This window comes from Scyliorhinus torazame, chromosome 15 (genome assembly GCF_047496885.1).
Source record: "Scyliorhinus torazame isolate Kashiwa2021f chromosome 15, sScyTor2.1, whole genome shotgun sequence".
NCBI classification, from domain to species: Eukaryota; Metazoa; Chordata; class Chondrichthyes; order Carcharhiniformes; family Scyliorhinidae; genus Scyliorhinus; species Scyliorhinus torazame.
In genome coordinates, this window is record NC_092721.1 from 214,548,221 (window position 1) to 214,571,165 (window position 22,945).

Below are 22,945 nucleotides of genomic sequence, written 5' to 3' on the forward strand. Positions count from 1 at the left end.
GTCCGAGTGAGAGCCAGAGCATGAAACTCTCCGAGTGAGAGTCAGAGCATTAAACTCTCCGAGTGAGAATCAGAGCATTAAACTCTCCGAGTGAGAGTCCGAGCATTAAACTCTCCGAGTGAGAATTAGACCATTAAACTCTCCGAGTGAGAGTCAGAGCATTAAACTCTCCGAGTGAGAGTCAGAGCATTAAACTCACCGAGTGAGAGTCAGAGCATTAAACTCTCCGAGTGAGAATTAGACCATTAAACTCTCCGAGTGAGAGTCAGAGCATTAAACTCTCCGAGTGAGAATCAGAGCATTATACTCTCTGAGTGAGAATCAGAGCATTAAACTCACCGAGTGAGAGTCAGAGCATTAAACTCTCGGAGTGAGAATCAGAGCATTAAAGTCTCGGAGTGAGAGTCAGAGAGTTAAATTCTCCGAGTGAGAGTCAGAGCATTGAACGCTCCGAGTGAGAGTCAGAGTATTAAACTCTCCGAGTGAGAGTCCGAGCATTAAACTCTCCGAGTGAGAGTCAGAGCATTAAACTCTCCTAGTTAGAGTCAGAGCATTAAACTCTCGGAGTGAGAGTCAGAGCATTAAACTCTCGGAGTGAGAGTCAGAGCATTAAACTCTCGGAGTGAGAGTCAGAGCATTAAACTCTCGGAGTGAGAGTCAGAGCATTAAACTCTCCTAGTTAGAGTCAGAGCATTAAACTCTCGGAGTGAGGGTCAGAGCATTAAACTCTCGGAGTGAGAATCAGAGCATTAAACTCTCCGAGTGAGAGTCAGAGCATTAAACTCTCGGAGTGAGAGTCAGAGCATTAAACTCTCCTAGTTAGAGTCAGAGCATTAAACTCTCGGAGTGAGGGTCAGAGCATTAAACTCTCGGAGTGAGAATCAGAGCATTAAACTCTCCGAGTGAGAGTCAGAGCGTTAAACTCTCCGAGTGAGAGTCAGAGCATTGAATGCTCCGAGTGAGAGTCAGAGTATTAAACTCTCCGAGTGAGAGTCAGAGCATTAAACTCTCGGAGTGAGAATCAGAGCATTAAACTCTCCGAGTGAGAGTCAGAGCATTGAATGCTCCGAGTGAGAGTCAGAGCATTAAACTCTCCGAGTGAGAGTCAGAGCATTAAACTCTCCGATTGAGAGTCAGAGCATTAAACGCTCCAAGTGAGAGTCAGAGCATTAAACTCTCGGAGTGAGAGTCAGAGCATTAAACTCTCGGAGTGAGAGTCAGAGCATTAAACTCTCCGAGTGAGAGTCAGAGCATTAAACTCTCCGAGTGAGAGTCAGAGCATTAAACTCTCCGAGTGAGAGTCAGAGCATTAAACTCTCCGAGTGAGAGTCAGAGCATTAAACTCTCCGAGTGAGAGTCAGAGCATTAAACTCTCCTAGTTAGAGTCAGAGCATTAAACTCTCGGAGTGAGGGTCAGAGCATTAAACTCTCGGAGTGAGAATCAGAGCATTAAACTCTCGGAGTGAGGGTCAGAGCATTAAACTCTCGGAGTGAGAATCAGAGCATTAAACTCTCCGAGTGAGAGTCAGAGCATTAAACTCTCGGAGTGAGAATCAGAGCATTAAACTCTCCGAGTGAGAGTCAGAGCATTAAACTCTCCGAGTGAGAGTCAGAGCATTAAACTCTCGGAGTGAGAGTCAGAGCATTAAACTCTCCGAGTGAGAGTCAGAGCATTAAACTCTCCGAGTGAGAGTCAGAGCATTAAACTCTCCGAGTGAGAGTCAGAGCATTAAACTCTCCGAGTGAGAGTCAGAGCATTAAACTCTCCGAGTGAGAGTCAGAGCATTAAACTCTCGGAGTGAGAGTCAGAGCATTAAACTCTCGGAGTGAGAGTCAGAGCATTAAACTCTCGGAGTGAGAGTCAGAGCATTAAACTCTCGGAGTGAGAGTCAGAGCATTAAACTCTCCTAGTTAGAGTCAGAGCATTAAACTCTCGGAGTGAGGGTCAGAGCATTAAACTCTCGGAGTGAGAATCAGAGCATTAAACTCTCCGAGTGAGAGTCAGAGCATTAAACTCTCGGAGTGAGAGTCAGAGCATTAAACTCTCCTAGTTAGAGTCAGAGCATTAAACTCTCGGAGTGAGGGTCAGAGCATTAAACTCTCGGAGTGAAAATCAGAGCATTAAACTCTCCGAGTGAGAGTCAGAGCGTTAAACTCTCCGAGTGAGAGTCAGAGCATTGAATGCTCCGAGTGAGAGTCAGAGTATTAAACTCTCCGAGTGAGAGTCAGAGCATTAAACTCTCGGAGTGAGAATCAGAGCATTAAACTCTCCGAGTGAGAGTCAGAGCATTGAATGCTCCGAGTGAGAGTCAGAGCATTAAACTCTCCGAGTGAGAGTCAGAGCATTAAACTCTCCGATTGAGAGTCAGAGCATTAAACGCTCCAAGTGAGAGTCAGAGCATTAAACTCTCGGAGTGAGAGTCAGAGCATTAAACTCTCGGAGTGAGAGTCAGAGCATTAAACTCTCCGAGTGAGAGTCAGAGCATTAAACTCTCCGAGTGAGAGTCAGAGCATTAAACTCTCCGAGTGAGAGTCAGAGCATTAAACTCTCCGAGTGAGAGTCAGAGCATTAAACTCTCCGAGTGAGAGTCAGAGCATTAAACTCTCCTAGTTAGAGTCAGAGCATTAAACTCTCGGAGTGAGGGTCAGAGCATTAAACTCTCGGAGTGAGAATCAGAGCATTAAACTCTCGGAGTGAGGGTCAGAGCATTAAACTCTCGGAGTGAGAATCAGAGCATTAAACTCTCCGAGTGAGAGTCAGAGCATTAAACTCTCGGAGTGAGAATCAGAGCATTAAACTCTCCGAGTGAGAGTCAGAGCATTAAACTCTCCGAGTGAGAGTCAGAGCATTAAACTCTCGGAGTGAGAGTCAGAGCATTAAACTCTCCGAGTGAGAGTCAGAGCATTAAACTCTCCGAGTGAGAGTCAGAGCATTAAACTCTCCGAGTGAGAGTCAGAGCATTAAACTCTCGGAGTGAGAGTCAGAGCATTAAACTCTCCGAGTGAGAGTCAGAGCATTAAACTCTCCTAGTGAGAGTCAGAGCATTAAACTCTCGGAGTGAGGGTCAGAGCATTAAACTCTCGGAGTGAGAATCAGAGCATTGAACGCTCCGAGTGAGAGTCAGAGTATTAAACGCTCCAAGTGAGAGTCAGAGCATTAAACTCTCGGAGTGAGAATCAGAGCATTAAACTCTCGGAGTGAGAATCAGAGCATTAAACTCTCCGAGTGAGAGTCAGAGCATTAATCTCTCGGAGTGAGAATCAGAGCATTAAACTCTCCGAGTGAGAGTCAGAGCATTAAACTCTCCGAGTGAGAATCAGAGCATTAATCTCTCCGAGTGAGAGTCAGAGCATTAAACTCTCCGAGTGAGAGTCAGAGCATTAAACTCTCCGAGTGAGAGTCAGAGCATTAAACGCTCCGAGTGAGAGTCAGAGCATTAAATTCTCCGAGTGAGAATCAGAGCGTTAAACTCTCCGAGTGAGAGTCAGAGCATTAAACTCTTCATATGAGTCAGGATATTAGGTTTTCCAGGTTGGAGAGTTTTAAGACCAGAAGACATAGGAGCAGAATTAGGCCACTCGGCCCATCGTATCTGCTCCGCCATTCAATCATGGCTGATATTTTCTCATCCCCATTCTCCTGCCTTCCCCATAACCTCTGATCCCCTTATTAATGAATTTATTTTCCGGGTGGGAGAGTTTTCCGGTTGGGAGAGTTTCCTCGAGGTGAAGGTCAGGGCTGTGACCTCTGTACGTGAGGGTTAGGACTGTGACCTCTCCAGGTGAGGTTCAGGGCTGTGACCTCTGTAGGTGAGGGTCAGGGCTGTGACCTCTGTAGGTGAGGGTCAGAGCTGTGACCTCTCTAGGTGAGGGTTGGGGCTGTGACCTCTCTAGGTGAGGGTCAGGGCTGTGACCTCTCTAGGTGAGGGTCAGGACTGTGACCTCTCCAGGTGAGGGTCAGGGCTGTGACCTCTGTAGGTGAGGGTCAGGGCTATGACCTCTCCAGGTGAGGGTCAGGGCTGTGACCTCTCTATGTGAGGGTCAGGGCTGTGACCTCTCTAGGTGAGGGTCAGGGCTGTGACCTCTCCAGGTGAGGGTCAGGGCTGTGACCTCTGTAGGTGAGGGTCAGGGCTGTGACCTCTCCAGGTGAGGGTCAGGGCTATGACCTCTCTATGTGAGGGTCAGGGCTGTGACCTCTCTAGGTGAGGGTCAGGGTTGTGACCTCTAGGTGAGGGTCAGGGCTGTGACCTCTGTAGGTGAGGGTCAGGACTATGACCTCTCTAGGTGAAGGCCAGGACTGTGACCTCTCTAGGTGAGGGTCAGGGTTGTGACCTCTTGGTGAGGGTCAGGGCTGTGACCTCTGTAGGTGAGGTTCAGGGCTGTGACCTCTGTAGGTGAGGGTCAGTGCTGTGACCTCTCTAGGTGAGGGTCAGGACTGTGACCTCTCTAGGTGAGGGTCAGGGCTGTGACCTCTCGGGGTGAGACAAATTAGACAGATGGTGGCATTGTGGATCGCAGTCCAGAGACCCAAGCTAAAGGGACACCGATTTGAATCTCCCCACAGCCACTTTGTGGAATTTAAATTAATTTAATAATCTGAAATTGAAAAGCTGGTCTCAGTGTCAATTGTCGTAAAAACCCATCTGGTTCACTCATGTCCTTTAGGGAAGGAAATCTGCCGTCCTTACCCGGTCTGGCCTACATGTGACCCCAGACCCACAGCAATGTGGGTGATTCTGAACTTCCCTCAGTGCCTCACTCAGTTAAGGGGCTAACCCTGACCCTGACCCTAACCCTAACCCTAACATCGGTCTTGGGGAAAATGCTTGAATCCATTATCAAGGACTTTATAGCGGAACATTTAGAAAGCAGTGGCAGGATCAGTCAGAGTCAGCATGGATTTATGAAGGGAAAATCATGCTTGACAAATCTGTTGGAATTCTTTGAAGAGGGAACCAGTACAGTTGACAAGGGAGAGCCAGTCGATGTGGTATATTTGGACTTTCAGAAGGCGTTTGACAAAGTCCCGCATAAGAGATTATTGTGCAAAATTAAAGCGCATGGGATTGGGGGAAATGTATTGAGGTGGATAGAAAACTGGTTGGCAGAGAGGAAACAAAGAGTAGGGATTACTGGGTCCTTTTCAAATTGGCAGACAGTAACTAGTGGGGTACCACAGGGATCGGTGCTGGGGCCCCATCTATTCACAATATATATGAATGTTTTGGATGAGGGAACAAAATGTAACATGTCAAAGTTTGCAGATGATACGAAGTTAGGTGGGAGGGTGAATTGTGACGAGGGTGCAGGGATCCTACAGCATGATAGAACATAGAACAGTACAGCACAGAACAGGCCCTTCGGCCCTCGATGTTGTGCCGAGCCTTGTCCGAAACCAAGATCAAGCTATCCCACTCCCTGTCATTCTGGTGTGCTCCATGTGCCTATCCAATAACCGCTTGAAAGTTCCTAAAGTGTCCGACTCCACTATCACAGCAGGCAGTCCATTCCATATTCTTTTTTTTTTATAAATATTTTATTGAAAATTTTTGGTCAACCAACACAGTACATTGTGCATCCTTTACACAATATTATAACAACACAAATAACAATGACCTATTTTATGAACAAAAAATGAATAAATAATAAATAACAAAAATGAAAACTAACCCTAATTGGCAACTGCCTTATCACAAGTAACACTCTCCAAAAATATAATTTAACAGTCCAATATATAATTATCTGTCGCAACGACCTATACATATTATACAGTATATATTAACAACCCTGAGAGTCCTTCTGGTTCCTCCCCCCACCCCTCTCCCCCCCCCCCCCCCCCCCCCCCCCCCCCCGATCCTGGGCTGCTGCTGCTGCCTTCTTTTTTCCATTCCATCTATCTTTCTGCGAGGTATTCGACGAACGGTTGCCACCGCCTGGTGAACCCTTGAGCCGACCCCCTTAGAACGAACTTAATCCGCTCTAGCTTTATAAACCCCGCCATGTCATTTATCCAGGTCTCCACCCCCGGGGGCTTGGCTTCTTTCCACATTAACAATATCCTGCGCCGGGCTACTAGGGACGCAAAGGCCAAAACATCGGCCTCTCTCGCCTCCTGTACTCCCGGCTCTTGTGCAACCCCAAATATAGCCAACCCCCAGCTTGGTTCGACCCGGACCCCCACTACTTTTGAAAGCACCTTTGTCACCCCAATCCAAAACCCCTGTAGTGCCGGGCATGACCAAAACATATGGGTATGATTCGCTGGGCTTCTGGAGCACCTCGCACACCTATCCTCCACCCCAAAAAATTTACTGAGCCGTGCTCCAGTCATATGCGCCCTGTGTAATACCTTAAACTGAATCAGGCTTAGCCTGGCACACGAGGACGACGAGTTTACCCTGCTTAGGGCATCTGCCCACAGCCCCTCCTCGATCTCCTCCCCCAGCTCTTCTTCCCATTTCCCTTTTAGTTCATCTACCATAGTCTCCCCTTCGTCCCTCATTTCCCTATATATATCTGACACCTTACCATCCCCCACCCATGTCTTTGAGATCACTCTGTCCTGCACCTCGTGTCGGGAGCTGCGGGAATTCCCTCACCTGTTGCCTCGCAAAAGCCCTCAGTTGCATATACCTGAATGCATTCCCTTGGGGCAACCCATATTTCTCGGTCAGCGCTCCCAGACTCGCGAACTTCCCATCCACAAACAGATCTTTCAGTTGCGTTATTCCTGCTCTTTGCCACATTCCATATCCCCCATCCATTCCCCCCGGGACAAACCTATGGTTGTTTCTTATCGGGGACCCCCCCAAGGCTCCAGTCTTTCCCCTATGCCGTCTCCACTGTCCCCAAATCTTCAGTGTAGCCACCACCACCGGGCTTGTGGTGTAGTTCCTCGGTGAGAACGGCAATGGGGCTGTCACCATAGCCTGTAGGCTAGTCCCCCTACAGGACGCCCTCTCTAATCTCTTCCATGCCGCTCCCTCCTCCTCTCCCATCCACTTACCATTGAAATATTAGCGGCCCAATAATACTCACTTAGGCTCGGTAGTGCCAGCCCCCCCCTATCCCTGCTACGCTGTAAGAATCCCTTCCTCACTCTCGGGGTCTTCCCGGCCCACACAAAACCCATGATGCTCTTTTCAATCCTTTTTAAAAAAGCCTTCGTGATCACCACCGGGAGGCACTGAAACACAAAGAGGAATCTCGGGAGGACCACCATCTTAACCGCCTGCACCCTCCCTGCCAGTAACAGGGATACCATATCCCATCTCTTGAAATCCTCCTCAATTTGTTCCACCAACCGCGTTAAATTTAACCTATGCAATGTGCCCCAATTCTTGGCTATCTGGATCCCCAGGTAACGAAAGTCCCTTGTTACCTTCCTCAACGGTAGGTCCTCTATTTCTCTACTCTGCTCCCCTGGATGCACCACAAACAACTCACTTTTCCCCATGTTCAATTTATACCCTGAAAAATCCCCAAACTCCCCAAGTATCCGCATTATTTCTGGCATCCCCTCCGCCGGGTCTGCCACGTATAGTAGCAAATCGTCCGCATACAAAGATACCCGGTGTTCTTCTCCTCCTCTAAGTACTCCCCTCCACTTCTTGGAACCCCTCAACGCTATCGCCAGGGGCTCAATCGCCAGTGCAAACAATAATGGGGACAGAGGGCATCCCTGCCTTGTCCCTCTATGGAGCCGAAAATATGCAGATCCCCATCCATTCGTGACCACGCTCGCCATCGGGGCCCTATACAACAGCTGCACCCATCTAACATACCCCTCTCCAAAACCAAATCTCCTCAACACCTCCCACAAATAATCCCACTCCACTCTATCAAATGCTTTCTCGGCATCCATCGCCACTACTATCTCCGTTTCCCCCTCTGGTGGGGCCATCATCATTACCCCTAACAGCCTCCGTATATTCGTGTTCAGCTGTCTCCCCTTCACAAACCCAGTTTGGTCCTCGTGGACCACCCCCGGGACACATTCCTCTATTCTCATTGCCATTACCTTGGCCAGGATCTTGGCATCTACATTTAGGAGGGAAATAGGTCTATAGGACCCGCATTGTAGCGGGTCCTTTTCCTTCTTTAAGAGAAGCGATATCGTTGCTTCAGACATAGTCGGGGGCAGTTGTCCCCTTTCCTTTGCCTCATTAAAGGTCCTCGTCAATACCGGGGCGAGCAAGTCCACATATTTTCTATAGAATTTGACTGGGAATCCATCCGGTCCCGGGGCCTTTCCCGCCTGCATGCTCCTAATTCCTTTCACCACTTCTTCTACCTCGATCTGTGCTCCCAGTCCCACCCTTTCCTGCTCTTCCACCTTGGGAAATTCCAGCCGATCCAAGAAGCCCATCATTCTCTCCCTCCCATCCGGGGGTTGAGCTTCATATAATTTTTTATAAAATGTCTTGAACACTCCATTCACTCTCTCCGCTCCCCGCTCCATCTCTCCTTCCTCATCCCTCACTCCCCCTATTTCCCTCGCTGCTCCCCTTTTCCTCAATTGGTGTGCCAGCAACCTGCTCGCCTTCTCCCCATATTCGTACTGTACACCCTGTGCCTTCCTCCATTGTGCCTCTGCAGTGCCCGTAGTCAGAAAGTCAAATTCTACATGTAGTCTTTGCCTTTCCCTGTACAGTCCCTCCTCCGGTGCTTCCGCATATTGTCTGTCCACCCTCAAAAGTTCTTGCAGCAACCGCTCCCGTTCCTTACTCTCCTGCTTCCCTTTATGTGCCCTTATTGATATCAGCTCCCCTCTAACCACCGCCTTCAGCGCCTCCCAGACCACTCCCACCTGGACCTCCCCATTATCATTGAGTTCCAAGTACTTTTCAATGCACCCCCTCACCCTTAGACACACCCCCTCATCTGACATTAGTCCCATGTCCATTCTCCAGGGTGGGCGCCCTCCTGTTTCCTCCCCTATCTCCAAGTCTACCCAGTGTGGAGCATGATCCGAAATGGCTATAGCCGTATACTCCGTTCCCCTCACCTTCGGGATCAACGCCCTTCCCAGCACAAAAAAGTCTATTCGCGAGTAGACTTTATGGACATAGGAGAAAAACGAGAACTCCTTACTCCTAGGTCTGCTAAATCTCCACGGGTCTACACCTCCCATCTGCTCCATAAAATCTTTAAGTACCTTGGCTGCTGCCGGCCTCCTTCCAGTCCTGGACTTCGACCTATCCAGCCCTGGTTCCAACACCGTATTAAAATCTCCCCCCATTATCAGCTTTCCCATCTCTAGGTCCGGAATGCGTCCTAGCATCCGCCTCATAAAATTGGCATCATCCCAGTTCGGGGCATATACGTTTACCAAAACCACCGTCTCCCCCTGTAGTTTGCCACTCACCATCACGTATCTGCCCCCGTTATCCGCCACTATAGTCTTTGCCTCGAACATTACCCGCTTCCCCACTAATATAGCCACCCCCCTGTTTTTCGCATCTAGCCCCGAATGGAACACCTGCCCCACCCATCCTTTGCGTAGCCTAACCTGGTCTATCAGTTTCAGGTGCGTTTCCTGTAACATAACCACATCTGCCTTAAGTTTCTTAAGGTGTGCGAGTACCCGTGCCCTCTTTATCGGCCTGTTCAGCCCTCTCACGTTCCACGTGATCAGCCGAGTTGGGGGGCTTCCTACCCCCCCCCTTGTCGATTAGCCATTTCCTTTTTCCAGCTCCTCACCCGGTTCCCACGCAGCTGTATCTCCCCCAGGCGGTGCCCCCCCGCCCATCCCCTCCCATACCAGCTTCCCCCTCTCCCCAGCAGCAGCAACCCAGTAATTCCCCCCTCCCACCCCCCCCCGCTAGATCCCCCGCTAGCGTAATTACTCCCCCCATGTTGCTCCCAGAAGTCAGCAAACTCTGGCTGACCTCGGCTTCCCCCCGTGACCTCGGCTCGCACCGTGCGACGCCCCCTCCTTCCTGCTTCTCTATTCCCGCCATGATTATCATAGCGCGGGAACCAAGCCTGCGCTTCTCCCTTGGCCCCGCCCCCAATGGCCAACGCCCCATCTCCTCCACCTCCCCTCCTCCCCCCATCACCACCTGTGGGAGAGAGAAAAGTTACCACATCGCAGGATTAGTACATAAAACTCCTCTTTCCCCCCTTTTTAACCCCCCTCTTCGCCCCCCACATTCGCCCCACCACTTTGTTCAAACGTTCTTTTTAATAACCCGCTCATTCCAGTTTTTCTTCCACAATAAAAGTCCACGCTTCATCCGCCGTCTCAAAGTAGTGGTGCCTCCCTCGATATGTGACCCACAGTCTTGCCGGTTGCAGCATTCCAAATTTTATCTTCTTTTTATGAAGCACCGCCTTGGCCCGATTAAAGCTCGCCCTCCTTCTCGCCACCTCTGCACTCCAGTCTTGATAAACGCGGATCACCGCGTTCTCCCATTTACTGCTCCGAGTTTTCTTTGCCCATCTAAGGACCATTTCTCTATCCTTAAAACGGAGGAATCTCACCACTGTGGCTCTGGGAATTTCTCCTGCTCTCGGTCCTCGCGCCATCACTCAGTATGCTCCCTCCACCTCCAACGGACCCGCCGGGGCCTCCGCTCCCATTAACGAGTGCAGCATCGTGCTCACATATGCCCCGACGTCCGCTCCCTCCACACCTTCAGGGAGACCAAGAATCCTCAGGTTGTTCCTCCTTGCGTTGTTTTCCAGTGCCTCCAACCTTTCCACACATCGTTTCTGATGTGCCTCATGCGTCTCCGTCTTCACCACCAGGCCCTGTATGTCGTCCTCATTCTCGGCTACCTTTGCCTTCACGACCCGAAGCTCTCGCTCCTGGGTCTTTTGCTCCTCCTTTAGCCCTTCAATCGCCTGTAGTATCGGGGCCAACAGCTCTTTCTTCATTTCCTTTTTGAGCTCTTCCACACAGCATTTCAAGAACTCTTGTTGTTCAGGGCCGCATGTTAAACTGCCACCTTCCGACGCCATCTTGGTTTTTGCTTGCCTTCCTTGCCGCTGTTCTAAAGGATCCACTGCAATCCGGCCACTTTCTCCTCCTTTTTTCATCCGTATCCAGGGGGGATTCCCTTCTGGTTTACCGCACAGTGTTTTTAGCCGTCAAAATTGCCGTTGGGGCTCCTATCAAGAGCCCAAAAGTCCGTTTCACCGGGAGCTGCCGAAACGTGCGACTCAGCTGGTCATCGCTGCACCCGGAAGTCCCATTCCATGTTCTAACCACTCTCTGAGTAAAGAACCTACCTCGGACATCCCTCCTATATCTCCCACCCTGAATCTTATAGTTATGTCCCCTTGTAACAGCTACATCCACCCGAGGAAATAGTCTCTGAACGTCCACTCTATCTATCCCCCTCATCGTCTTATAAACCTCTATTAAGTCATCTCTTATCCTCCTCTGCTCCAAAGAGAAAAGCCCTAGCTCCCTCAACCTTTCCTCATAAGACCTATCCTGCAAACCAGGCAGCATCCTGGTAAATCTCCTTTGCACCCTTTCCAATGCTTCCACATCCTTCCTCTAGTGAGGTGACCAGAACTGCACACAATATTCCAAATGTGGTCTCACCAGGGTGCTGTACAGTTGCAGCATAACCCCGCGTCTCTTAAACTCAAGCCCCCTGATAATAAACGCCAACACACTATAATCCTTCTTCACGGCTCTATCCACTTGAGTGGCAACCTTCAGAGATCTGTGGAAATGAACCCCAAGATCTCTCTGTTCCTCCACATTCCTCAGAACCCTGCCGTTGACCCTGTAATCCGCATTCAAATTTTTTCTACCAAAATGAATAACCTCGCACTTATCAGGGTTAAACTCCATCTGCCATTTTTCGGCCCAGCTCTGCATCCTATCAATGTCTCTTTGCAGCCGACAACAGCCCTCCACCTCATCCACTACTCCACCAATCTTGGTGTCATCAGCAAATTTACTGACCCACCCTTCAGCCCCCTCCAAGTCATTGATAAAAATCACAAATAGCGGAGGACCCAGCACTGATCCCTGTGGTACACCGCTGGTAACTGGTCTCCAGTCTGAAAATTTTCCATCCACCACCACCCTCTGTCTTCTATGTGATAGCCAGTTACTCATCCAATTGGCCAAATTTCCCTCTATCCCACACCTCCTTACTTTCTTCATGAGCCGACCATGGGGAACCTTATCAAACGCCTTACTAAAATCCATGTATACGACATCAACTGCTCTACCTTCATGTACACACTTAGTTACCTCCTCAAAGAATTCAATCAAATTTGTGAGGCAAGACTTACCCTTCACAAATCCGTGTTGACTATCCCGGATTAAGCTGCATCTTTCCAAATGGTCATAAATCCTATCCTTCAGAACCTTTTCCATTAACTTACCGACCACCGAAGTAAGACTAACCGGCCTATAATTACCAGGGTCATTCCTATTCCCTTTCTTGAACAGAGGAACAACATTCGCCACTCTCCAGTCCTCTGGCACTATCCCCGTGGACAGCGAGGACCCAAAGATCAAAGCCAAAGGCTCTGCAATCTCATCCCTTGCTTCCCAAAGAATCCTTGGGTATATCCCATCTGGCCCAGGGGACTTGTCGACCCTCAGGTTTTTCAAAATTGCTAATACATCCTTCCTCAGAACATCTACCTCCTCCAGCCTACCTGCCTGAATCACACTCTCATCCTCAAAAACATGGCCCCTCTCCTTGGTGAACACTGAAGAAAAGTATTCATTCAACGCCTCTCCTATTTCTACTGTCCTTGACCAGCCCTACCCTCACCCTGGTCATTCTTTTATTTCTCACATAAGAATAAAAAACCTTGGGGTTTTCCTTCATCCGACCCGCCAAGGACTTCTCATGCCCCCTCCTAGCTCTCCTCAGCCCTTTTTTTCAGCTCATTCCTTGCTCCCTTGTAACCCTCAAGCGACCCTACTGAACCTTATTTTCTCATCCTTCCATACTCTTCTTTTTTCCTCTTGACAAGACATTCGACCTCTTTTGTGAACCATGGTTCCCTCACACGGCCATTTCCTCCCTGCCTGACAGGGACATGCCTGTCAAGGACACGCAGTATTTGTTCCTTGAACATGCTCCACTTTTCATTTGTGCCTTTCCCTAACAGTTTCTGTTCCCATCTTATGCTCCCTAATTCTTGCCTAATCGCATCATAATTACCCCTCTCCCAATTATAAACCTTGCCCTGCCGTATGGCCCTATCCCTCTCCATTGCAATAGTGAAAGACACCGAATTGTGGTCACTATCTCCAAAGTGCTCTCCCACAAACAAATCTAACACTTGTCCCGGTTCATTACCCAGTACCAAATCCAATGTGGCCCCCCCTCTTGTCGCCCTATCCACATATTGTGTCAGGAAACCCTCCTGCACACACTGTACAAAAACTGCCCCATCCGAACTGTTCGACCTATAGAGGTTCCAATCAATATTTGGAAAGTTAAAGTCACCCATGAGAACTCCCCTGAGACCTCCACACCTATCCATAATCTGTTTTGCAATTCCTTCCTCCACATCTCTATTACTATTTGGGGGCCTATAGAAAACTCCAAACAATGTGACCGCTCCTTTCCTATTTCTAACTTCGGCCCATATTACCTCAGTTGGCAGATCCCCTTCAAACTCCCTTTCTGCAGCCGTTAAACTATCCTTGATTAACAATGCCACTCCTCCACCTCTTTTACCACCTTCCCTACTCTTACTGAAACATCTATACCCCGGAACTTCCAACAACCATTCCTGTCCCTGTTCTAACCATGTCTCCGTAATGCCCACAACATCGTAGTCACAGGTACCAATCCACACTCCAAGTTCACCTACCTTATTCCGGATGCTCCTTGCATTGAAGTAGACACACTTCAACCCACCTTCCTGCCTGCCGGTACACTCCTGCAACCTTGCTACCCTCCTCAGTACCTCACTACTCTCAACACTGGCTTCTGGACTACAGCTCGTTTTCCCATCCCCCTGGCAAATTAGTTGAAACCCCCCCCCCCCCCGAAGAGCCGTAGCAAATTTCCCTCCCAGGATATTGGTGCCCCGCTGGTTCAGGTGCAAACCGTCCTGTCTGTACAGGTCCCACCTTCCCCAGAATGTGCTCCAATTATTCACGTACCTGAAACCCTCCCTCCTACACCATCCCTGCAGCCACGTGTTTATCTGCACTCTCTCCCTGTTCCTCACCTCCCCAGCACGTGGCACCGGCAACAAACCAGAGATGACAACATGGTTTGTCCTGGCTCTCAGCTTCCACCCTAGCTCCCTAAATTCCTGTTTTAAATCCCCATCCTTTCTCTTATCTGTGTCGTTGGTACCGATGTGAACCACGACTTGTGGCTGTTCCCCCTCCCCCTTTAGGATTCTGAAAACACAGACCGAGACGTCACGGACCCTGGCACACGGGAGGCAACATACGATCCGTGAGTCTCTTTCGTTGCCACAAAACCGTCTGTCTATCTGTCCCTCTAACTATCGAGTCCCCAATAACTATTGCTTTCCTGCTCCCCCTCCTTCCCTTCTGAGCCACAGGGACGGACTCAGTGCTGGAGATCCGGTCACCGTGGCTTACCCCTGGTAGGTCGTCCCCCTCAACAGTATCCAAAACGGTAACTTGTTACTGAGGGGAACGACCACAGGGGGTCCCTGTACTGACTGCTTCCTCCCAGCCCCTCTCACCGTCACCCATCTATCTTGATTCTTCGGAGTAACTACATCCCTGAATCTTCTGTCTATGACTACCTCTGCCCCCGAATGATCCGAAGTTCATCCAGCTCCAGTTCCCTAACGCGGTTTCTGAGGAGCTGGAGATTGGTGCACTTCCCACAGGTGAAATCAGCAGGGACACTGACTGCGTCCCCCACCACAAACATTCTGCGGGAGGGACATTGCACTGCCTTCCCTGCCATCCCCCCTAGATGACTTGTGGTCAAGTCAAGCAAAAGAAAGAAAGAAAGATTTTACCTGGTATTCACTCAACCCCTTAGTTTAAAGGAGGTGAAAGGGTGGGGGACACTACAAGTGTCGTGTCTAGGGTTTAGGAACCGCCCAACTTAAATACAGGTTAAAATAAAACACTTAACCAGCAACCACTGCGCTCCACACGAGAACAGCAATCAGCTGTTGGGCCTGCGCAAACAATTTAAATCTTTACTACTTAGCAGTCACTCTGTCCTCACTCCAACCGGATTCAGCTGGAAACTCCCAACAGTAAGTTTTAAAAAAATATTTACCCTCCTTCTCAGCAAGCACTCACTCAGCAACCACTGCGCCCCGCACGATAACAGCAATCAGCAATGATCTTGACAGGTTGGGCGAGTGGGCAAACCAATGGCAGATGCAGTATAATTTGGATAAGTGTGAGGTTATTCACTTTGGAGGCAAAAACAGGAAGGCAGATTACTACCTGAATGGTTGTAAATTGGGAGAGGGGAGTGTGCAGCGGGACCTGGGTGTCCTTGTACACCAGTCGCTGAAGGTAAGCATGCAGGTGCAGCAGGCGGTAAAGAAGGCTAATGGTATGTTGGCCTTCATTGCAAGAGGTTTCGAGTATAGAAGCAGGGATGTGTTGCTGCAATTGTACAGGACCTTGGTGAGGCCACACTTGGAGTATTGTGGGCAGTTTTGGTCTCCTTCTCTGAGGAAGGATGTTCTTGCTCTCGAGGGAGCGCAGCGAGGGTTTACCAGACTGATTCCAGGGATGGCAGGACTGTCATATGAGGAGAGAGTGACTGGGTTGGGATTGTTCTCGCTGGAGTTCAGAAGAATGAGGGGGGATCTCACAGAGACTATAAAATTCTAACAGGACTGGACAGGGTAGATGCAGGGAAGATGTTACCAATGATGGGTGTGTCCAGAACCAGGGGTCACAGTCTGAGGATTCAGGGTAAACCATTTCGGACAGAGATAAGAAGACATTTTTTCACACAGAGTGGTGAAAACTTACCACCGGAAGTAGTTGATGCTAAAACTTTGAATATATTCAAGAGGCGGCTGGATATCGCACTTGGGGAGAATGGGATCAAAGGCTATGGGGAGAAAGCAGGATTAGGCTATTGAGTTGGATGATCAGCCATGATGGTGATGAATGGCGGAGCAGGCTCGAAGGGCCAAAAGGCCTCCTCCTGCTCCTATCTTCTGTGTATCTATGTCATTAGGAATGTGCACCACATTCTGGATCTCATAGCGATGGCCACATTCCATGAAAGAATAAAAAGGTAAAAAGTTGGAGAGATCTTTCAAAGAGCTGGTGCAGGAATGGGGGTTAAACAGAACCTTTCTTTGCTGTCTGATTCTGTATAAAATTCCCTTTGAAAGATTGTTATTGAATCTGCATTGCACCCTTTTCAGCCAGCGCACATTTTCATCTCACCTTTTTGCATTTTTTTACCGATTCTCTTCAATCTCTTTGTGTCCCCCTAGTTAACAACCCCTCCTGCCACTGGAAACATTTCCTCCTCATTTACTCGATTCAAACCCCCTGATAATCTGAAGGGTGTTAAATTCAGAGTCCAGAGAAGCTGTGCTAAGTTGCGATGTGTATTGTATTGTGATGATTATACAATAGAGATGAAGGAATGTAAGACAGAGATTCAGAGACAGGTGATTGAACAAGGTGGGTAGGTTAATACCTGAGAAGGGCTGTCAGTATTTATCTGTGCTATGCTGTTTTGAACTGATTGTTTTATTTATTTTCTCACTGCAGGTCATTCTGATCCTGTTTCCTACACCATTTCCTCTGGAGATCCCAATGGCTACTTTGCGGTTGGTGTTGGCTCGGGCGTGATCCGGACAAGTATCCCCCTGGACCATGAATCCCACCCTGTTGTGATTCTGGATGTTCAAGCGTACAGTGGATCTCCCCCTGCGTACAGCAGTACAAAGGTCAAGATCACAATCTCTGACATCAACGATAACACACCAACATTCCCCACCTCCTCCGAATCCATTCTCGTCCCGGAGAACACCGAGATTGGCTCCCTCATCTATACGGTCAATGCAGAGGACCAGGATAGTGGAGCCAATGGGCAAGTGCAGTTTGACATTGTTTCTACCGCAGAGAGAACGTTCAGCATCGACCGATCTTCCGGAAAGCTCCGTGTGATCGGACCGTTGAGCTACGAGATGGTCTCACATTATGAGCTGAAAATTGTGGCCAAGGACAATGGCGCCCCGCAGCTCAGCTCCACCTTCACTTTAATGGTCCATGTTCAGGATGCGAGCGATAATGCCCCAATCTTCGACACTTTGACCTATAGGGTTGAGGTCAAGGAAGGGACACCTGTCAACACTCGGTTTCTTCAGGTCCGTGCACTGATCCAGGACAGAGGGACCCACATCACTTACCATCTGCGTTCTGATGGAGACGCAGCCAATTTTGGAATAGTGCCTGAGAGTGGCTGGGTGTATGTGAAAAGCGCTCTTGATCGTGAAAACAAAGACCTGTTTAGTCTGACTGTTGTGGCTTCCAGTGATGAGGGAGACCAGAAAAAAACAGGGACGACGATGGTGAGAGTTTGTGTCACTGATGAGAATGACAATGCTCCAAAACTCATGGAGAACCGATATTTCTTCACAGTCCAGGAGAACATACCACCCTCATCCACCATTGGACGTATCCTAGCAACGGATCGAGATCATGGGATAAACAGCAAACTGAGCTACAGACTGTTCCCAGCTCACTCGAGCTTTCACATCAACTCACTGACGGGTAATCAACATAGACTCACTTAGACAGCACCATCTGATTGTGTGAAGGTTCAGTCACCCAGCAACGAACCACAAGGCAGTGCTGCAGTATTCAGCACCAGAGTCCCAGAGTTAGAAAGGGAGGAAATCAGCCAGGGTTCCTGCTCCTGATCACTGTCCAGTGATCCCTGGGTTAGAGAGAAGGGGGAACTCAGCCAGGGTTCCTGCTCCTGATCACTGTCCAGTGAACCCTGGGTTAGAGAGAGAGGGGAAATCAGCCAGGGTTCCTGCTCCTGATCACTGTCCAGTGATCCCTGGGTTAGAGAGAGAGGGGAAATCAGCCAGGGTTCCTGCTCCTGATCACTGTCCAGTGATCCCTGGGTTAGAGAGAAGGGGGAACTCAGCCAGGGTTCCTGCTCCTGATCACTGTCCAGTGAACCCTGGGTTAGAGAGAGAGGGGAAATCAGCCAGGGTTCCTGCTCCTGATCACTGTCCAGTGATCCCTGGGTTAGAGAGAGAGGGGAAATCAGCCAGGGTTCCTGCTCCTGATCACTGTCCAGTGAACCCTGGGTTAGAGAGAGAGGGGAAATCAGCCAGGGTTCCTGCTCCTGATCACTGTCCAGTGATCCCTGGGTTAGAGAGAGAGGGGAAATCAGCCAGGGTTCCTGCTCCTGATCACTGTCCAGTGATCCCTGGGTTAGAGAGAGAGGGGAAATCAGCCAGGGTTCCTACTCCTGATCACTGTCCAGTGATCCCTGGGTTAGAGAGAGAGAGAGAGGGGAAATCATCCAGGATTCCTGCTCCCGATCACTGTCCAGTGATCCCTGGGTTAGAGAGAGAGAGGGGAAATCAGCCAGGGTGCCTGCTCCTGATCACTGTCCAGTGATCCCTGGGTTAGAGAGGGAGGGGGGAAATCAGCCAGGGTTCCTGCTCCTGATCACTGTCCAGTGATCCCTGGGTTAGAGAGAGAGGGGGGAAATCAGCCAGGGTTCCTACTCCTGATCACTGTCCAGTGATCCCTGGGTTAGAGAGAGAGAGAGAGAGGGGAAATCATCCAGGATTCCTGCTCCCGATCACTGTCCAGTGATCCCTGGGTTAGAGAGAGAGAGGGGAAATCAGCCAGGGTGCCTGCTCCTGATCACAGTCCAGTGATCCATGGGTTAGAGAGAGTGGGGAAATCAGCCAGGGTTCCTGCTCCTGATCACTGTCCAGTGATCCCTGGGTTAGAGAGAGAGAGAGGGGAAATCAGCCAGGGTTCCTGCTCCTGATCACTGTCCAGTGATCCCTGGGTTAGAGAGAGAGAGAGAGAGAGGTGAAATCAGCCAGGGTTCCTGCTCCTGATCACTGTACAGTGATCCCTGGGTTAGAGAGAGAGGGGAAATCTGCCAGGGTTCCTGCTCCTGATCACTGTCCAGTGATCCCTGGGTTAGAGAGAGAGGGGAAATCAGCCAGGGTTCCTGCTCCTGATCACTGTCCAGTGATCCCTGGGTTAGAGAGAGAGGGGAAATCAGCCAGGGTTTTTGCTCCTAATCACTGTCCAGTGATCCCTGGGTTAGAGAGAGAGAGGGGAAATCAGCCAGGGATCCTGCTCCTGATCACTGTCCAGTGATCCCTGGGTTAGAGAGAGAGGGGAAATCAGCCAGGGTTCCTGCTCCTGATCACTGTCCAGTGATCCCTGGGTTAGAGAGAAGGGGGAAATCAGCCAGGGTTCCTGCTCCTGATCACTGTCCAGTGATCCCTGGGTTAGAGAGAGAGAGGGGAAATCAGCCAAGGTTCCTGCTCCTGATCACTGTCCAGTGATCCCTGGGTTAGAGAGAGAGGGGGGAAATCAGCCAGGGTTCCTGCTCCTGATCACTGTCCAGTGATCCCTGGGTTAGAGAGAGAGGGGAAATCAGCCAGGGTTCCTACTCCTGATCACTGTCCAGTGATCCCTGGGTTAGAGAGAGAGAGAGAGGGGAAATCATCCAGGATTCCTGCTCCCGATCACTGTCCAGTGATCCCTGGGTTAGAGAGAGAGAGGGGAAATCAGCCAGGGTTCCTGCTCCTGATCACAGTCCAGTGATCCCTGGGTTAGAGAGAGTGGGGAAATCAGCCAGGGTTCCTGCCCCTGATCACTGTCCAGTGATCCCTGGGTTAGAGAGAGGGGAAATCAGCCAGGGTTCCTGCTCCTGATCACTGTCCAGTGATCCCTGGGTTAGAGAGAGAGGGGAAATCAGCCAGGGTTCCTGCTCCTGATCACTGTCCAGTGATCCCTGGGTTAGAGAGAGAGGGGAAATCAGCCAGGGTTCCTGCTCCTGATCACTGTACAGTGATCCCTGGGTTAGAGAGAAGGGGGAAATCAGCCAGGGTTCCTGCTCCTGATCACTGTCCAGTGATCCCTGGGTTAGAGAGAGAGAGGGGAAATCAGCCAGGGTTCCTGCTCCTGATCACTGTCCAGTGATCCCTGGGTTAGAGAGAGAGGGGGGAAATCACCCAGAGTTCCTGCTCCTGATCACTGTCCAGTGATCCCTGGGTTAGCGAGAGAGGGGGGAAATCAGCCAGGGTTCCTACTCCTGATCACTGTCCAGTGATCCCTGGGTTAGAGAGCGAGAGAGAGGGGAAATCATCCAGGATTCCTGCTCCCGATCACTGTCCAGTGATCCCTGGGTCAGAGAGAGAGAGGGGAAATCTGCCAGGGTTCTTGCTCCTGATCACTGTCCAGTGATCCCTGGGTTAGAGAGAGAGGGGAAATCAGCCAGGTTCTTGCTCCTGATCACTGTCCAGTGATCCCTGGGTTAGACTGAGGGGAAATCAGCCAGGGTTCCTGCTCCTGATCACTGTCCAGTGATCCCTGGTTAGAGAGAGAGGGGATATCAGCCAGGTTCTTGCTCCAGATCACTGTCCAGTGATCCCTGGGTTAGAGAGAGAGAGAGGGGAAATCAGCCAGGGCTCCTGCTCCTGATCACTGTCCAGTGATCCCTGCGTTAGAGAGTGAAAGGGGAAATCAGCCAGGGTTCCTGCTCCTGATCACTGTCCAGTGATCCCTGGGTTAGAGATAGAGGGGAAATCACCCAGGGTTCCTGCTCCTGATCACTGTCCAGTGATCCCTGGTTTAGAGAGAGAGAGGGGAAATCATCCAGGGTTCCTGCTCCTGATCACTGTCCGGTGATCCCTCAGTTAGAGAGAGAGGAAATCAGCCAGGGTTCCTGCTCCTGATCACTGTCCAGTGATCCCTGGGTTAGAGAGAGAGGGGAAATCAGCCAGGGTTCCTGCTCCTGATCACTGTCCAGTGATCCCTGGGTTAGAGAGAGAGGGGAAATCAGCCAGGATTCCTGCTCCTGATCACTGTCCAGTGATCCCTTGGTTAGAGAGAGAGTGGGGAAATCAGCCAGGGTTCCTGCTCCTGATCACTGTCCCGTGATCCCTGGGTTAGAGAGAGAGGGGAAATCAGCCAGGATTCCTGCTCCTGATCACTGTCCGGTGATCCCTCAGTTAGAGAGAGAGGAAATCAGCCAGGGTTCCTGCTCCTGATCACTGTCCAGTGATCCCTGGGTTAGAGAGAGAGGGGAAATCAGCCAGGGTTCCTGCTCCTGATCACTGTCCAGTGATCCCTGGGTTAGAGAGAGAGGGGAAATCAGCCAGGATTCCTGCTCCTGATCACTGTCCAGTGATCCCTTGGTTAGAGAGAGAGTGGGGAAATCAGCCAGGGTTCCTGCTCCTGATCACTGTCCCGTGATCCCTGGGTTAGAGAGAGGGGAAATCAGCCAGGGTTCCTGCTCCTGATCACTGTCCAGTGATCCCTGGGTTAGAGAGAGAGAGAGGGGCAATCAGCCAGGGCTCCTGCTCCTGATCACTGTCCAGTGATCCCTGGGTTAGAGAGAGAGGGAAAATCAGCCAGGGTTCCTGCTCCTGATCACTGTCCAGTGATCCCTGGGTTAGAGAGAGAGAGAGGGGCAATCAGCCAGGGCTCCTGCTCCTGATCACTGTCCAGTGATCCCTGGGTTAGAGAGAGAGGGAAAATCAGCCAGGGTTCCTGCTCCTGATCACTGTCCAGTGTTCCCTGGGTTAGAGAGAGAGAGGAAATCAGCCAGGGTCCCGCTCCTGATCACTGTCCAGTTATCGCTGGGTTAGAGAGAGAGGGGAAATCAGCCAGGGTTCTTGCTCCTCATCACTGTCCAGTAATCCCTGAGTTAGAGAGAGAGGAGAAATCAGCCAGGGTTCCTGCTCCTGATCACTGTCCAGTGATCCCTGGGTTAGAGAGAGAGAGGGGAAATCAGCCAGGGTTTCTCCTCCCAGTGATCCCCGGGTTAGAGAGAGAGGGGAAATCAGCCAGGGTTCCTGCTCCTGATCACTGTCCAGTGATCCCTGTGTTAGAGAGAGAGAGGGGAAATCAGCCAGGGTTCCTGCTCCTGATCACTGTCCAGTGATCCCTGGGTTAGAGAGAGAGAGGGGAAATCAGCCAGGGTTCCTGCTCCTGATCACTGTCCAGTGATCCCTGGGTTAGAGAGAGAGGGGAAATCAGCCAGGGTTCCTGCTCCTGATCACTGTCCGGTGATCCCTCAGTTCGAGAGAGAGGGGAAATCAGCCAGGGTTCCTGCTCCTGATCACAGTCCAGTGATCCATGGGTTAGAGAGAGTGGGGAAATCAGCCAGGGGTCCTGCTCCTGATCACTGTCCTGTGATCCCTGGGTTAGAGAGAGAGAGGGGAAATCAGCCAGGGTGCCTGCTCCTGATCACAGTCCAGTGATCCATGGGTTAGAGAGAGTGGGGAAATCAGCCAGGGTTCCTGCTCCTGATCACTGTCCAGTGATCCCTGGGTTAGAGAGAGAGAGAGGGGAAATCAGCCAGGGTGCCTGCTCCTGATCACAGTCCAGTGATCCCTGGGTTAGAGAGAGAGAGAGAGAGGGGAAATCAGCCAGGGTTCCTGCTCCTGATCACAGTCCAGTGATCCATGGGTTAGAGAGAGTGGGGAAATCAGCCAGGGTTCCTGCTCCTGATCACTGTCCAGTGATCCCTGGGTTAGAGAGAGAGAGAGAGAGGGGAAATCAGCCAGGGTTCCTGCTCCTGATCACTGTACAGTGATCCCTGGGTTCGAGAGAGAGGGGTAATCTGCCAGGGTTCCTGCTCCTGATCACTGTCCAGTGATCCCTGGGTTAGAGAGAGAGGGGAAATCAGCCAGGGTTCCTGCTCCTTATCACTGTCCAGTGATCCCTGGGTTAGAGAGAGAGGGGAAATCAGCCAGGGTTCTTGCTCCTAATCACTGTCCAGTGATCCCTGGGTTAGACTGAGGGGAAATC

The 22,945-nt window shown here is 50.5% G+C and overlaps 1 protein-coding gene across 2 annotated transcripts in view; it reads left to right on the plus strand.

The window, feature by feature from the left end:
* LOC140392184 (protocadherin-16-like) overlaps positions 1-22,945 on the plus strand; it is a 567,611-nt gene that overhangs the window by 329,129 nt on the left and 215,537 nt on the right. For both annotated transcript variants that reach the window (XM_072477567.1, XM_072477568.1), the window contains exon 6: positions 16,688-17,692. In XM_072477567.1, the coding sequence (XP_072333668.1) occupies positions 16,688-17,692 (1,005 nt within the window). The remainder of the gene's footprint in view (positions 1-16,687; positions 17,693-22,945) is intronic.